At 38.5% G+C, this 14,701-nt stretch overlaps 2 protein-coding genes across 4 annotated transcripts in view; one reads left to right on the top strand and one right to left on the bottom strand.

The window, feature by feature from the left end:
* Window positions 1–1,713, bottom strand: part of LOC111577015 (coiled-coil domain-containing protein 148) — a 32,420-nt gene extending 30,707 nt beyond the window's left edge. The window contains exons 1-2 of the mRNA XM_023283073.3: window positions 1,698–1,713; window positions 32–149 (exon numbers count right to left, since the gene is read on the bottom strand). Coding sequence (XP_023138841.2) covers window positions 32–149; window positions 1,698–1,713 — 134 coding nt within the window. The remainder of the gene's footprint in view (window positions 1–31; window positions 150–1,697) is intronic.
* LOC111577011 (plakophilin-4) overlaps window positions 227–14,701 on the top strand; it is an 83,269-nt gene continuing 68,794 nt past the window's right edge. The window contains exon 1 of one of the 3 annotated variants that reach the window (XM_023283062.3): window positions 227–404. The gene's annotated coding sequence lies outside the window, so the exon portion shown is untranslated. Of the gene's footprint in view, window positions 409–10,623; window positions 10,749–14,701 lie in introns of those variants that run through there. The other 2 variants (XM_023283063.3, XM_035954149.2) reach the window with 2 other exon arrangements.

Here is a 14,701-nt window from a genome sequence, read left to right as displayed (position 1 = left end):
AATGAACTGAACATTTAGCCACCTAGCTTACCTGGTGCTACCCGCTCTCTCTGCACAGTGTATGGGTTGACAAAATTGGTAACCAAGGTAACTATCATCTCTTCTGTCATTGGTTAATTCAACAGCGGGCACCTCCTCGGAAACGCCTCCTGCTCAGGTCAGAACCAATCAGGAGTGCGCATCGGTTTCCCACATTCCCACTGACGTCATGCACGCTCGCATTGCCTGGGACTGCTGGTGGAAGCAGGGAGCAGCCGAGGGGTCGTCTTCTTCTCTCGAGTATGGACGCGAGTTTCATTCTTCCACATGCATGGGACTAAACGACGGGACTTTACAGATGAACTTACACGTTCCAATGTAGATCCGAGCCGCAGCTCAGTCCTCGCACCAACAGTCCTCCTCAGGTATGTAAGTGCTTTTATTTTCTGTTTTCGCTGCTTGACTAACTGCAGAAGAAGAATTGGGGGAAAAACGTAGAGGAAAAATGAAAGCATCTGTGCGCAAGGCAGGAGGGGTACGGACTGCTACTTGAACTCAGAAAGTCTTGAATTCACCGTGAAAAGAAAGTGGTAGCTCCTTTGGCATGACAAGACGAGCTTCTTTAGGCTTCTTCTCAGCGGGGAAACAATCTAATACTACGCTAATCTTGTACTTGTGACCCTTTCATTGCTAACAACGCGCACCTTTAAGGGACCTTCACGCGCTGTTTTTTTTTGGGGGGGGATTTTTTTTTTGATGCCGTGCCTAACGGTTGGGATGAAAACTTAGCAGCGTCAACTGTTCCGGCGTCAGTTTTCTCTAAAAATATATGCCATAAAAACTCACTTTACCCTGATAGTGTCCTTGAAAATGTGCTGCGAAGTGGGGAAGGAAAAGGCAGGTGAGCTTAGAGTGTGGGAATCTCTGGAATGCGAGGTCGCCGAGGGGCGGAGAGCCAAACTGTGTGCTCCCAGAAGACTACCTTACCTTTTACCCTCACGTTCAGTCGCTACGTTCACACTACGCCATATTTAATGACCCTAATCTGCATTTAAATCAGGGGCGTTTCTTTGAACGGGTGCTATTGCTTTGCACTGTGCAAGAAAAATCTACCTTTTTTATGACAAGCTGGACTCTTCATTGTTTCCGCTTTGGCTGTCAATAAATAATCACATACTTGATTAAATGTGTGCAAGTGTAACATTAGTGCAGCATTCTTAACTAGCTAATTTTGTGCCACTTACTCAGTGTTTATATCTTTAGACATAAGATTTCAGGTGGGGGTACAGGGTAAATGTCCCTGATATTCAAAATCAACCCCCAGTAAAAATATTACACATTAGGCCTGAATTATGAATTTTCCTTCACATAAGTGTAGACATTTCCACCATAAATTGATGCAGAAAATGTGCAAATTACATTCACCAGAATGCAGGAAATTCTCCTGATAATTGGTGAAGATTTCATACTTGGAGGAGGTTCATGGGGGGGCGTCCTCCCCCAGGATTTTTGGAGCGTCAGACACTTCATTTCATGCATTCTGGTGAATTTTTGTGTGCCTTTTGTATAATTTCATGATTGGAAAAAAAATGAAGACAGAGTGAGTAAACATCCTTTTTTAATTGTGGGGGACAAATGCATGCGTTCTAAATTTTGAGGTGGATGTTTACCCTGCGTCCTTCCTGAAATTTACGCCTGTGCCCCTGCTCAATGTGTACCTCCACCTCCCTCCATGTTCAAATGAAATCTATGCCTTCAGATGAGGCACATGTCTCACCCACATCCCTCTCACCCACTGCATGACACTGTGGGGTCTTTCAGCAGCTCCTTCAGCAGCAGACTGAGACATCCACCCTGCAAGAAGGAACACTATCGCAGGTCCTTCATCCCATCTGCTGTAAGACTGAACAACATCAGCATCACTGGCTGATGTTAACATAACCTGGACTCATATCATTACCACCCCAAACCATAAAATTTGCTCAGACATTATTGCACTGCTACATCTTTGCACTTTTAAACTTTTTTTAAGCCACTTTATACTGTCATTGTCTTACAGTGTGTCAATACTGTACTATTTCATCCTCATCTCTCACCCCTGTATATATTGTAAATATTATTACTACTGTTCTATTATTATTTTATTCCTATTACTATGTCTATTGCTACATAAGCTGCTGTAACAATGTAAATTTCCCCTGGCGTGGGGAGAAATAAAGGACTTATCTTATGTCCATTATCTAGTCCCACCTTGGAACAAAATATGTGTTTTTTTTAATTTATTAGGAACCATGTACATATATTAAACACTGGATCGGAAAAGCACAATGGTAAACCTTTGCTTAGTCTTCAATGTTTGTAATAATCCCCATAAACTGTCCCTAAAATTCCAGTGTGCAGAATGTCATCCCAAGGGGTGAAGGTACTTTAATCCCTCTGTGTCATGTTTAAGTCTTGCTAAAACCGAGGCAGGGAAAACTAAAATGCTGAAGGAGCAGTTATAAATTTTGCTATGATGGACATTCACTAAAGGTCAAGTCTTGTACTCCTACTGTCGCATGAAAGATGCTAGGAGCACTGCCTCAAGTCTCTCCTGTTGCCATGCAAGTGGTAAAAGGTTATCTGCGTGCATCAGTGATGTGGCCACAGTGCAAGTTGATTTCATTTCAGCCAATTAACAGTGGAAGTGCATATGGCAAATAATATCATGCAAACTCTCTCTCACACTCACTCGGTCTCACACACATACATGCACACACGCTCAACAGGAATCTCTTGGTTACGCCCCTCGTGATTCACATTAGTGCACTAGACACACACAGCCACACAGCTGACAACCATTCAGGGTGGTTTACTGTGCAGTTGAAGAAACTGCAGGATTTCAGTTTGAAGAGTCAAAATCTCCCTCGGTTTTTGTTTTATAGCAGTTCTCGCTTCTTTTTAAGCAATAAAACTGGGTTTGGCACAGGGAGAGTGTGGTTTTAGCTGGTCAGACATGCAGCCGGCAAGGTGTCAGCTTCATTTGTCGTGCTCGCTGCTCTTTATCACTCTTGCTGTACAAAATTGTGGTGCATGTTTCTGAAACTTTCTGTATTGATCATGTGGGTGCCAGTAGATGTTTGAAAAAAATAGTATTGTTTGCAGGGCAGATGCTCTTGTGCTGCAGCAGACAAAAACACAACCATTGCAAAACATCACTTGTGTCTTGGTGTGATTGTTTCACCCAATCTTCATGGTGAGTTCTTCTTAATAGATACTGACAACAGCTGAATAGTTTAGTGCCCTTTGGCGGGCCTCTACTCCTTGTATTTTTTCACCCTTTAATGCTGGCTCAACATCAAGGCTTAATCCCTAACCCCCATGTTGCATGTCAGATTTGCTTTTTTCTACCATGATCAAAAAGTGTTTCCACACCATTTTAAGAAAAGGAAAGTATTTCCAGTCTCTGCCTCATAGCTAGTGTGCCTGGAAACAAAATGGTTATTTTCCTTGTATCTGTGGGTATTTAAGTAAAGCATTGACGTATCAACTTCTTTCTACAGCAAGTCAAGAGAAGGTCAATGTCCACTTTGTACAATGCAATTAGTCAAGTACTCTTTAAAGTCCATATTTTCCTGAATGGCAGTCAGCGTTTTGTGTTTCATTTACTCTGTTACCAACTCTTGAATGTAGCTTTTATGATGTCAGGGTATTCAAAACATTTTATGAATTTCTAGACATACAGACAAAGATGTACTGTTCACAAACAGAAGTTGGGATTGACTTTTCGAACTCTATTATTGAATAGTTTGCATAATGATGCAGATTTGTTCAAAAGCGTGAGTGATGTTCAATAGCTATGTTTTTTTTTCTGTGAAGTTGCCTCAGCTACTGTGATGTAGAGTCAGTGTGGGATGATAATAATACTTCATAGTAGCAGTAGCAATCAACCAAAGCAAAGCTTTTATTCATCCTTTGGCATATAAATTCTTTTTTCATCAAATCCACCCGACATAACTTCTTTCCAACCCACATTTGCATGGTTTGGTCCAAATAGAGTTAATCATTCTTTCTCTTCTGCCGCCCTTTAGAGCAAACCACATGAAATAAAAAAGGGAATTTCCAGTGTGAAGTTGTTATATCCATCTTTTGTTTTGTTTTTTTCAACACTCCATTTTAAAAAACATTCATTCTTCATTGCTACAAATATGTAAAGATTCAGCAAAGTAAGGCATTCCCTCATATATATATATATATATATATATATATATATATATATATATATATATATATATATAAAAAAAATATTATTGCCAACTAATTGAAGAGCTATAATTCATGCATGTTTTGCATTCAGCCTTGTGCTGGCATGTGTGGATAAGCCTTGACATGTGCGGCTGCTAGCTGATTGTTGATCTAACTGGATATGCAGATAGAACGAGTCCCATTTCATGCTTTGGTTGGATTCCAGACAGCTAAAGATAATACAGAACACAAAGCATGTCAGCGCTTTTAGAGATTAGGTGCACAATAGAATGTTGTCCAGTAAAATAGACCTCCATTGGTTCGACATGCTGAGTCTGAAAGACGGGCTCTCAGCAGTGTCTATGTGAAAAGCAGCAGTGGGGAGACAGAACTTTTCCACTGCCGTTTGCTCCACATACAGCCTTACTAGTGGAGTCCTCCTGCAAGCTGATTGCTAAAACAATCCCATCTATCTAAGCCTATCTAGCTGCAGAATTACCTCAACAGGGCACATAATACCTTGTTGAATATTTCAAAGTGCTACTCACATTATCGCCCCAGGCAAAAGCTATTTCTTCACTAATGGTAAATGGAGAAGTGGTAAAGAGTCCATCCCCATGCAGTGCATGACATAACAAATAAGCACCCCTGAAAACCTTCACTGTAGCCTCTGTTGTCAGAAAAACATGTCATGACCTAAAATGACTCTTAATGCTGAAAAGTGAATTTTTGAGCCAGATGCCACACTGCTTTAAATAATTTAAAGGGTTTTATATGCTATGCTCTTGTTTTAATGTATGCACTTTTAGGTGTTTCTATGGAAGCAACTGGTGAAAATTTCCATCACTGATTTTAAGAGAATTTGTGTAGACTAGGAAATTTTAGAAGATAGTTTAAAAATGGAAATTACATTTTGCCACACAACAAGATGAACTCTGCTGCTTGAACGTTTTGTCTGACCGATCTTCTTAATAAGGATGCAGAATTAATCACGATGGTCATGAACGAATGCTACGCCTGCATTAACAGGAATGTAACACAACATGAAAGTAAAAGCAGTGCTCTGTTGAAAGTGCAATAAAAATGTTTTCTCCCTAAAATCAATGAATAATCATGATCTCAGTATTAATCAACATAATCATAGCTTTTATTTTGACCATAATTGTGCAGCCCTGCTTCTTACATTAATGGATGTTTGCAGTGTTGCAAAATAGAGAATAACTGAGAATCCCCACTGCATAAATTGTAACTGGCAAAGGAAGGATTTTTTCAGTGTGAGAAATACCACAAACGATTAGTTGTTTTCCAAACTTGTTGATCAGTTGACTAATCCCTTAATTGACTTCTTATTTCAGCACATAAACTACAAACATACACTTGGGCTGTGTGCTTCATGGTTTAGTTCTTTTGTAAAGCTGGAATTGCTTGTTTATGGGATCAGGTGTCACCCCAAAGTGGTATGCAAGTGCACTTGGTGCCTGTATTTAGTCAGAAGGTGAAGGCATCTCCCCAATGTCATTCGAGTGACCACAGGAGCTATGCCTGCTCCCACTGAAAACTAAACAATCTGCAGGATTTGTCTGCCTCACCTGTTTCCATAAGAGATCCACTTTTTAAATGTCAAGACATTTAGAGGACTGCAACAAAGTCAAATTACCTCTGAAAAGGGGAGTTGCTGACATTGGAAATGAACAAATAAATACAGTTCTAGCACATGACATTTAAAATGACATTTTATAGATCCTAAGCTTTGCATTTGGCTGTGGAGTTGAGAGGCAGATGTGGGCTATATATCAAAGCTTATACTGTGTCTTCTTTCTTTGTCAGAGTAACCTGATATAGTGACATCAAAGTGGGCAAACTTGTAGCCTTAAGGCAATGGTGCACACACTGATAAAACTTAAATGAATGAGACAGTGCTCTTTGAGTTTTTTTTTAACATCTGCATAGTTTGCAGATGTATTACAAGAAGCACTATACCAGAAGAACCAGCACTTTTCTGTTTGTGAAGTGTCGATGTTTTACTACAGAAACTATGACTGCTGCCAGCTTGCAAGCTCATCCAACCTGTTAAAGGGCTCGTTCTCGTCTCAGCAAGGACTGCTTCTCTGGCATTTGAAGTGCACTCTCCTCTGCATGCACCAGCAACCCTGAACAACGCCAAGCTCTTTTATTTTTGGATGGACATTCATTCCCAGGTTCTCACACATCATTTGAGATTTCTTGTTGAAGCCAGAATAACCCAAAAAATGCTGAAAAAACATTTCTCACAGAAGAGCTGCACATCTTTTGTTGCTAATGCGACCAGAAGTGGCATGTTATTGTGTCATACACTGGATATATGGAAAGATTTGCAGTATAGGAAGTATATCTATGCGATATGATGATCCCACACTTGTGTAGCACCCTAAGGAAATAAATTGTAGGGAGTGCCTGAAATAAAACCACGCATACTGCAGCAGAACTGCAAAGTCATACACATCCTACATTATAGAATAGAACTAAGGGGAAATGTATTTTATCAATGCGTGGGGTGTGATTTATTTTTTCAATTAAATCCCTTTTGATAGGTTATCCATATGGTGCCAACTAACAGAAACTCCTCATCCACTGCAGTATGCAGTGACATTTCAGTTATCTCAAGGTATACGCCTTTTTGAAAACTCTGTAAAAGTCCAAAAAAATACATTTTAAACCATCTGGGTATCCCAGTAAAACGTATATTCACCTGAACTCAGTCATTGTTTTAAAATGCCAGCTGGTCTTGGTTGGCTGGAGTGTCATTTATTTAAGTAACTTAATTCCTTCTTCCTCTCTGAATCATGGTTCCATGTATATTGGTGTCCTAATGGTTAAGGTACAGGCACTGATTTTACACATTTATCTTCGTTCAGTTTTTCAGTTTTCTGGTTTTTTTTTTAATGGGTTTTGTTGTCTTAGTATATGTGATCTGGAAGGAGTTCTTTTCCTTTCAGTATGAGTTGAGTGCTTTTCATTCATTTTATTGTTAAAAATCATGCCATAAATCTATATTATGTTCTTCTTTGACAGAAAATAAGTCTTTTCAACATGACCATTTTTTGTGAACTTTTCTCAAGCATTCTCTGTTAAGAGGCGTAGACACTGAAATATTCACCCAATAGAACTGAGTATCATAGAGTACATCTTTACTGTCCTCTGGGGTGAAAATCCTTCTTCTCAACAAACATATCTTTATTGAGATGTTTATAATATTTCTGTCATCAGTTACGGTCAGTATTGATTCTTGTTGGAACCACTGCAGCTTTTCATTGTGCACTGTAAAGTACAGTTTACAATACCTATAAACACTGGAGTTGTTTTGTTTCTCTTGCTGCCTCCTAAGCTGCATTACTTTTTACAACAGCCTGCCATCTTCTGTTTCTGCTACTATGAGGTCATTGCAAAAATATCAATGTGCAAAATTAAACAGTCCTTCAACACATCACTTTCATGCCTACAGTTCATTACTAGTGGTAAACACTGTGTTGAAGTGCAATTTATTGTAGTAAGCTTGATTTTTTTAAAGATGAATTGTCACCATTGGGATATGTCTAGCTTGAGAAGTTGTATGAATGATCTTGTGCCTCTTCAGATAAAGTGTGTTCATGCAATGTAGGATACTGTCAGATCCCAGTGATTTGACATGAGGCATTCTGCATTCAAACTTTCAAGTGTCCCTCAGCTTTGGAAAGATTGCAGACTGAAGGCACAGATGTTTTACATTTAGAAAAATGTTGCTTCTTTGGTCTTCTTTGGGTTTCAGTAACTGAATCATTTCGCACACCTTTACGAGTGTGGTACTAAAAAGGACAAGCGTGGATTGAGCTTATTTTTAGATATGTCCATTTGTTTCCAAGCATTTTTATTTATATTTTTAGAAAGATGGTACTGATGTAAACAGAATAATATTGCAAAGAAAAGGAAATTTACTGTCCAGTATATCTAACCCAAAATGACCTTAGACTGTAAATTATTGATTATTTTATGGTGGGAAAAATGCAATACAGTGCATTCTACAGTGGGACTTTACTGCCAAAGTTTTCTTGAAACTGTGCTTATAAACAGTATCATAAGTGACATCATCTGACTTGTTTCATTTGGAAGGACTCTCCTTCATCACCATGTTTCTGTTTTTTAGTTTGTTCGTGCAGTTATCAGTAGCGGCACTCAAATTTGAATGGACAGCAGCACGTTGTTTCATGACCCCTGCCTATCCACCGTGAAGCACAGGGCATTGAGTAGGCTGTGCCAATGCAAATCAGTCATCAGGAAGTACAGCACTAGGCCTCTACATGCCCATCTCCCTTTCCCTCGCAGGTTTCATATTATTTCACAGGAACAGGAGTTTACTTTTGTTCTGTTTTTCTAAGTTCACAAAAGTTCGCTTGTCAGTGAACTCAGTATTTCAGTCTTTCTATCTCAATATTTTGTTATTGTCTTGAATACCTTTCTGCCCCTACTGAAAAATTGTTTAGCAAAGCTTAAAGCCAGAAGATCAGTGCCTATTTGTACTGATGTAGAGCATGAAGATTGTCAATTAAAATGTCAAAGAAAAAATGTTTTGTGTCAGAATAAATAATTTATTTTAAGATCAAAAAGCAGAAAAGCTATTGTTTTTTAGATGATAACAGAAGCATTCCCCAGCTCTTTCAGATCATTTTAATTTTACTAAATACAATAATCTAGAAGGGCAGGATCTCTAACTTACCTAAATTATCATGTTTGGTTTCATGCTGGTCACCATAAATGTTAAACTTTTGAAAAAGTAATTGTCAATCTGTTGTTAATATTTTTTGTTCTTTACGTATGTACTTAGCTCAATGCTGCAACTACAACAAACACAGTAATTGCTGCATTGCTTTTTCTTAGTCGTGCTGCAGGTGTTTGGTTGTGTTTTACATGAAATATTGGACAAGCAGTGGACTGAAAGGAGTGTTTGTGGGCCAGACAAGTTGATGTGATTACAATAACATAACATTGTTTTTTATGGTTATGGTCAGAAAGAAATTGATTCAATGTGCAATGCTGTTCTGTGATATTGTGTTCCATACTGAGGTGTCTTGGAGTCATGGAAATTAGATTTAAAAGAAAGATAATCTATAACCAGGACAGTATGAAAACACAGCTGGTCGCTATCAAAACTAAAATGGATAGGAGATCACGTTGATTTCTGAAAGTCTTATTTCTGACAGTAAATTATCCAGGTGTTCAGGAATATGTCAGAGCAAAGTGTATGTGTGACAGTAAATGTAGAAGCCACTCTTCCTCTTATATATATTATAGCTTTGTGCCTATTTTTTTTTCTGAGGGTAGTTCATGTCTTGCTGTAATTAGCATAATATAAAGTGCTGAGTGAGCTCAGTTATTCACTGCAGTGGCACTTTACATTGTGAGAGCCAGAACACTGCCAATAGCAGGACATTTGTTAGGAGTAATTTTTCTTTTCAATTGTTGCCCTTTCAGATAGTCTTAGATGGCATTCAGATAGTCAGACTTCACACTTAGAATCCTACATGACATGAAATCTAAACATGATCATGTGATTTGATATCCATCTTATATAAAATGGGTATCACTCAGTAAAAGGAAAATGTTTTTTGACGCAGCCAATGGAGAGCATAGGGTTGATTAATCTTGCAGCATTGATTAAATACATTTTAAACTGAACTGTTAAATGAGGTTAAATAATGAACAAATTTGTCTTGTACCACATCTATTATACAAGGAATACATTTTTTGTATTGACTTCTGTGGAGATGCACAGACCAATATGCTATAATTCTTTCATGGGGAGCGTTTCTGTTGTAGTTCTTGTGTTTGCATTGCAATTGTAGGCAGAAAAGCATTAGGGTGTTAAATGTATTTGTCTAACAATGTGTGACAGGATGAAACTTGTCTGTGTAGCACAAACTCTGATTCTATTTAAGGGATTTGCATGCAATCAGAATAATTTATGTGCTGCTCTGTCACAACATATTACAGGTGGTGACATGTTGGAAACAGCTGATGAGACTTCAGTTGAGCGTCTCTGCTCCCCATTAGTTGGGGTATTGTTGTGAGGAAATGATTCTGAAGGTGAATGATCACTGTAGGAATTTGTTCACTAAAAGTTTTTACTGCTGCATACATAGTTTATTTGGCAGTGCAGTCATCTTTCCGATGTCTTCTTTGAGTAAACATGTCGTGCAAGATAATTTGCAGCTCAGAACCTATGCATATGGTGTGCAGCATTAGTATGTGTGCAATTGTGTGCTGCAAACATTGTACAATGACGGTGTTTCCTGCCTTTACTCGAGGCAAGCCCTTCCCTGTGGACACACATGCTAACATAGGCCTCAGGTTATTGCAACATCTGTCGGGGTGAGGTCCAATGTGTGAGGTAGGCATGGGTGCAGCTTCTGAATGATTTCTGTTGCTTGACCACTTAGTTAAGAAGGTGGAGGAGATGCTGTCGGACTGCTGTCTCCCCTCCAGCTGGCCTCATACGTCTCACCTTGTCTAATCCTATATCAACAGAAGGACAGGTATGTGTCTATTTAAAGGAGACTACATCATTCTCTTGGGTTTTTTCAGGGTAATTATTGACAGAGTGATTGTGTGTTAAGTCAGACTGTTTCTGCTCGTGAAAGTAGACATTCCTTTGCTTTTGGGTGTGTCAATATGAGCAAAGCATTTTCAGCTGTTGAGAGTAGTAGAAAGTCAAACATTTAGACATGTAATAATAATTTTTTTTTGTGTTTTGATGCTGGCAAGTCCACCATCTGGGATACACTCAGGATTCATCATCCTTCTGAAAAGAATATTGTATATGCGGCACACTATGGAGTCGCAGTGTGGCAATACTGAGATACCGTCTGAGGTTGATTAGCAACATGCAATTTGTGTAGAACCATTTGCTCATTCGTATCACTCAAATTCTCACATTTGTATTACGCTAACTCTCACGTCAGCTCAGAGCAATTACTTTGTCAGAGCTTCCGTCAGCACTTCCAAACTATGTGTTTAGTTTAATCGTGTGTGCAGTAGAGGATTTCAGAAATTATTTCAGAATTCTGTCACTTCCCATAAAACATAATGCTGCTGTTGTGGATGCTTTTTGAGCGGGTGATTTTTGAGCTGCATCTTTGTTTCTATTTATAGCGCTTGGAGTATGTCATTGTTCATCCTGGCGAATTCAGATAAATTATATTGGACCAAAATTGTTAGTTTTATCAGGAAAGTCAATACACTGTTTTTGAAAGAAGCAATTAAGTGTTGTGGGTCTTTGGGGATGTTGTTGTAGCTGCTGAGAGATTAGTAATGGGACTGTATGTCTCCCCACAAAGCTTTCACATGCTACATAAATGCTACATAAATGCTGCTGGGTCACTCTAGATAGGTTAGAAGCAATCATGTGTCACAGGGACCTGAGAGTATGTCGATCTTTGTTAAAAACACACCAGATGGTTTCACTGATGAGATTGCCCTTTCTTAGGTAGCCACAGCCAGTCCAACTTAGATGTGTAGTAAACCTGCTTTTGGTTTGAGACCTTCATGTTTATTTCAGACATCCTGAGGGTGGATACGATGGAGGCTTTGAGCTTGAAGGGGATGTTAAGCTTGATACACTATAAAATGTTTATTAGCCCACTGCACACAATGTAGCTCTTATAAGCAGGTATTTTGTGATTTTTGTGGTTTGATTTCTGCATCAAAGAAACCACACCAGCTATCAAGCTCACACAGTCCTGGCATAGACATCCCACCTGGAAATTTGTGGTGTCTGTTGGAACATAATACACCTTTCTAAAATGAGGACTGCACACTGTGATAAAAAAAAATGTGAAATTTAAAGTAAAACAAGCAAAGAAGAACAATTATCTTCCTCACAACTGCTTCGACTCACTACATCTTGTTCTGTACAGTGTGCTACTGCTGAGACAACTCCTTATGTGGCATAATATGACCAGCTGTGAAAATGTGTTTTTTTTTTTTTTTTTTTTTTGTAAGAGCACTGCTTAGAATTCCTACTTTCTGCCTCGTTATTGGATTATGTGTCATAACACACCAAAAATAATGCATTGCTTTTCAAATGATTTCTTCCAAGAAAAATTAGGTATACATTTAGTGAAAAATTCAACCTTCAAGTTGTTCTTTAAGCACCTCTCAGTGCTGTTTGTGCCATAGATTTTCCAGCCCTTTATAGCTCAGCAAGTTGGGGCAATCACCTGCTGCTTTTCTGAGATCCTCTGCAATTGAAATTCAGGCTAATGTACAATAATTTCTCAGCCCATCTGCATTTTTGTGCTTAATGTTTGTGATGTGATGTCATTCAGTCAGCTGAAGACAAATCTTTCTCCCTCTAAGTCGACAGATAATGAGTTTAATAGGTTGGATTGAAAGGACCACTTACAGGGCCACTGCCTGTGTTCAGGTGATGGCAATTTATCTCCACAAAATGAGAAATGAGGCAGGTGAGGAATTGATGAGTCCATTTTTGTGCACTTAAAGTCAGTGTGAAAAAAATCATAGATTTGTTATATACATGAAAATGAAGCAAGAAAATAATTGTTGAAAAAACGTCAAAGACTGATCTTTGTAGCACTGAACTGTGGAGTTAGACCATTTCATCATTTTTCCCGGAATATGGTCCATTTGTGATTTCACATCTATCTTAGGTCAGAATGAAATCAGGTCAGTTTGCACAGTTGGTACGGTTTATTTGGGTCAATCGATCTGTCAATCGACACCTCCAGCAAACATATTCACAGCATTTCATGACAAAGAATACTCCTTATTTTTCAGAATTCTAAGACCTAATTTTATTTATTTGGTTAAGTTTAGCCTGGTGGTTTATGACGTATCAATGCTGCATGAAACACTTATTAGAAATTACCCTCAAAACTTTAATGTTCAACAAGTGAGCAACACTGTTATTTCCTTGAGTATATAATTGTATAAATTGCTCATTATTGAAGAGTACATTTCATGGTTAGAACATTGGTCAATTGCAAAAGGGCAACAATATGACGTGTATATCTTTTAGGCATATAGATGAAAAACAATTAAGCAAAGATAGCAAAGGATCTGTCCATCAGTATCAGTGCTTCAGTTAAGTACATACATAAAGTTTAATGATGACTTTGAGCAGAGATGGGACAAACTGAAAGTTTGCTAATTTATTTGTACAATTTGTTTTGACAAGACATCAGGCTGATATCCGCAGACAGCTGGCTAACTAACTACCCAGCAGGGGCTGTCTGATTATAGTAGAATCCACACGGTGTTCACTCAGCTTCCACAGCTTCATATCTTCCCACCAGAGATAGAATCTTGTCAACAGAGCTCAGATCAGACTTTTTTTTTTTTTTTTTTTTTTTTAACAGTATATGCCTGTCATGAATGCAATCCCTAGGTCGACTGTAAGATAGCCAGAGTCAGGATCCTGCATCCTCCTGAGTCACAACAGTCTCTGATCCACATAAATTGTAAACAGAGTTTACAGGATTGTCATGACTCAAAGTGACCATCATTACTATTACTACTACTACTTTTTAACTTAAAGTAAACTTTGTGTACGCATTGTAGTAAATCAGTTTGCATACATAAATATGCAGTCTTGGCTCAAAATATGCCCTGGGAGAAATGTGCATACTGACCAGCTGCATACTGACCAGCTGCATACAAACACAGGTGTTACAATTATTATGTTACTGTGCTACGTGTAAACATGTTCTCTTGTTACCTCCTTTAACCTGATTTCTTCCGGTAACACGTTTTCTTGTGAGCATGTAAACATAGCCTGTGGCAGTTATTAGATTTGCTACTGCAGTGTTCTTTGGGGAAAGTGACAAAAGGCATAGGTGGCATTCAGAGTGATCAGAGCACTGATGAATCCATGTCTGTATATGAAATTGATGCAAGAAGGCAGTATTTGAACCTGGGGTAGTGGATCTGTCTCAATTCTCTTGAGTGCTATTTCCTTAAAAAAAAATGCTATTCCATTAAGATTTGATACTAGCAGAAATAGTTAGATTTTAAACACTGCTGCACAGTCACTTTTTCTTCCTTTTCCTTCCTTGCACTATAAACTACATTTAGTTTTCGAGACAGTCACAAAAAGAAGGGTTGTGTAAGAGGCTCACAGGAGTGGCCAAGTCTGAGGTCAGTAGATCATGTGATCCAGTGTGTCAGGGTGGGGTCAGACTAAGACTTTTCTTGGCAGACTTGGAGACATTGAGGATTATAATACTTTAGGAGGAAGATTTAGCTCAACTACAAATAGTTTCTAGTAAAAGAGATGGTTACTATTCCACGTTGAATCAGGCAAATCCAAGCTGAATCTGGCAAATCTGACACTGAATGAAATACAGTTGTTTTTTTCATTGGCTGTGATCTTGTCATGCTGTCATATAACATGTTTGGGTGTTTTGTCTTTGCTTATTCGAGGGAAACTACCGTAATGGTAATAATTAGACACTAGTTTGTTTTTTTGTGT

This window comes from Amphiprion ocellaris, chromosome 11 (genome assembly GCF_022539595.1).
Source record: "Amphiprion ocellaris isolate individual 3 ecotype Okinawa chromosome 11, ASM2253959v1, whole genome shotgun sequence".
Lineage (NCBI taxonomy): Eukaryota > Metazoa > Chordata > Actinopteri > Pomacentridae > Amphiprion > Amphiprion ocellaris.
Note: the sequence above shows the minus strand (reverse complement) of the source record. Positions and strands in the feature narration are given on the sequence as shown.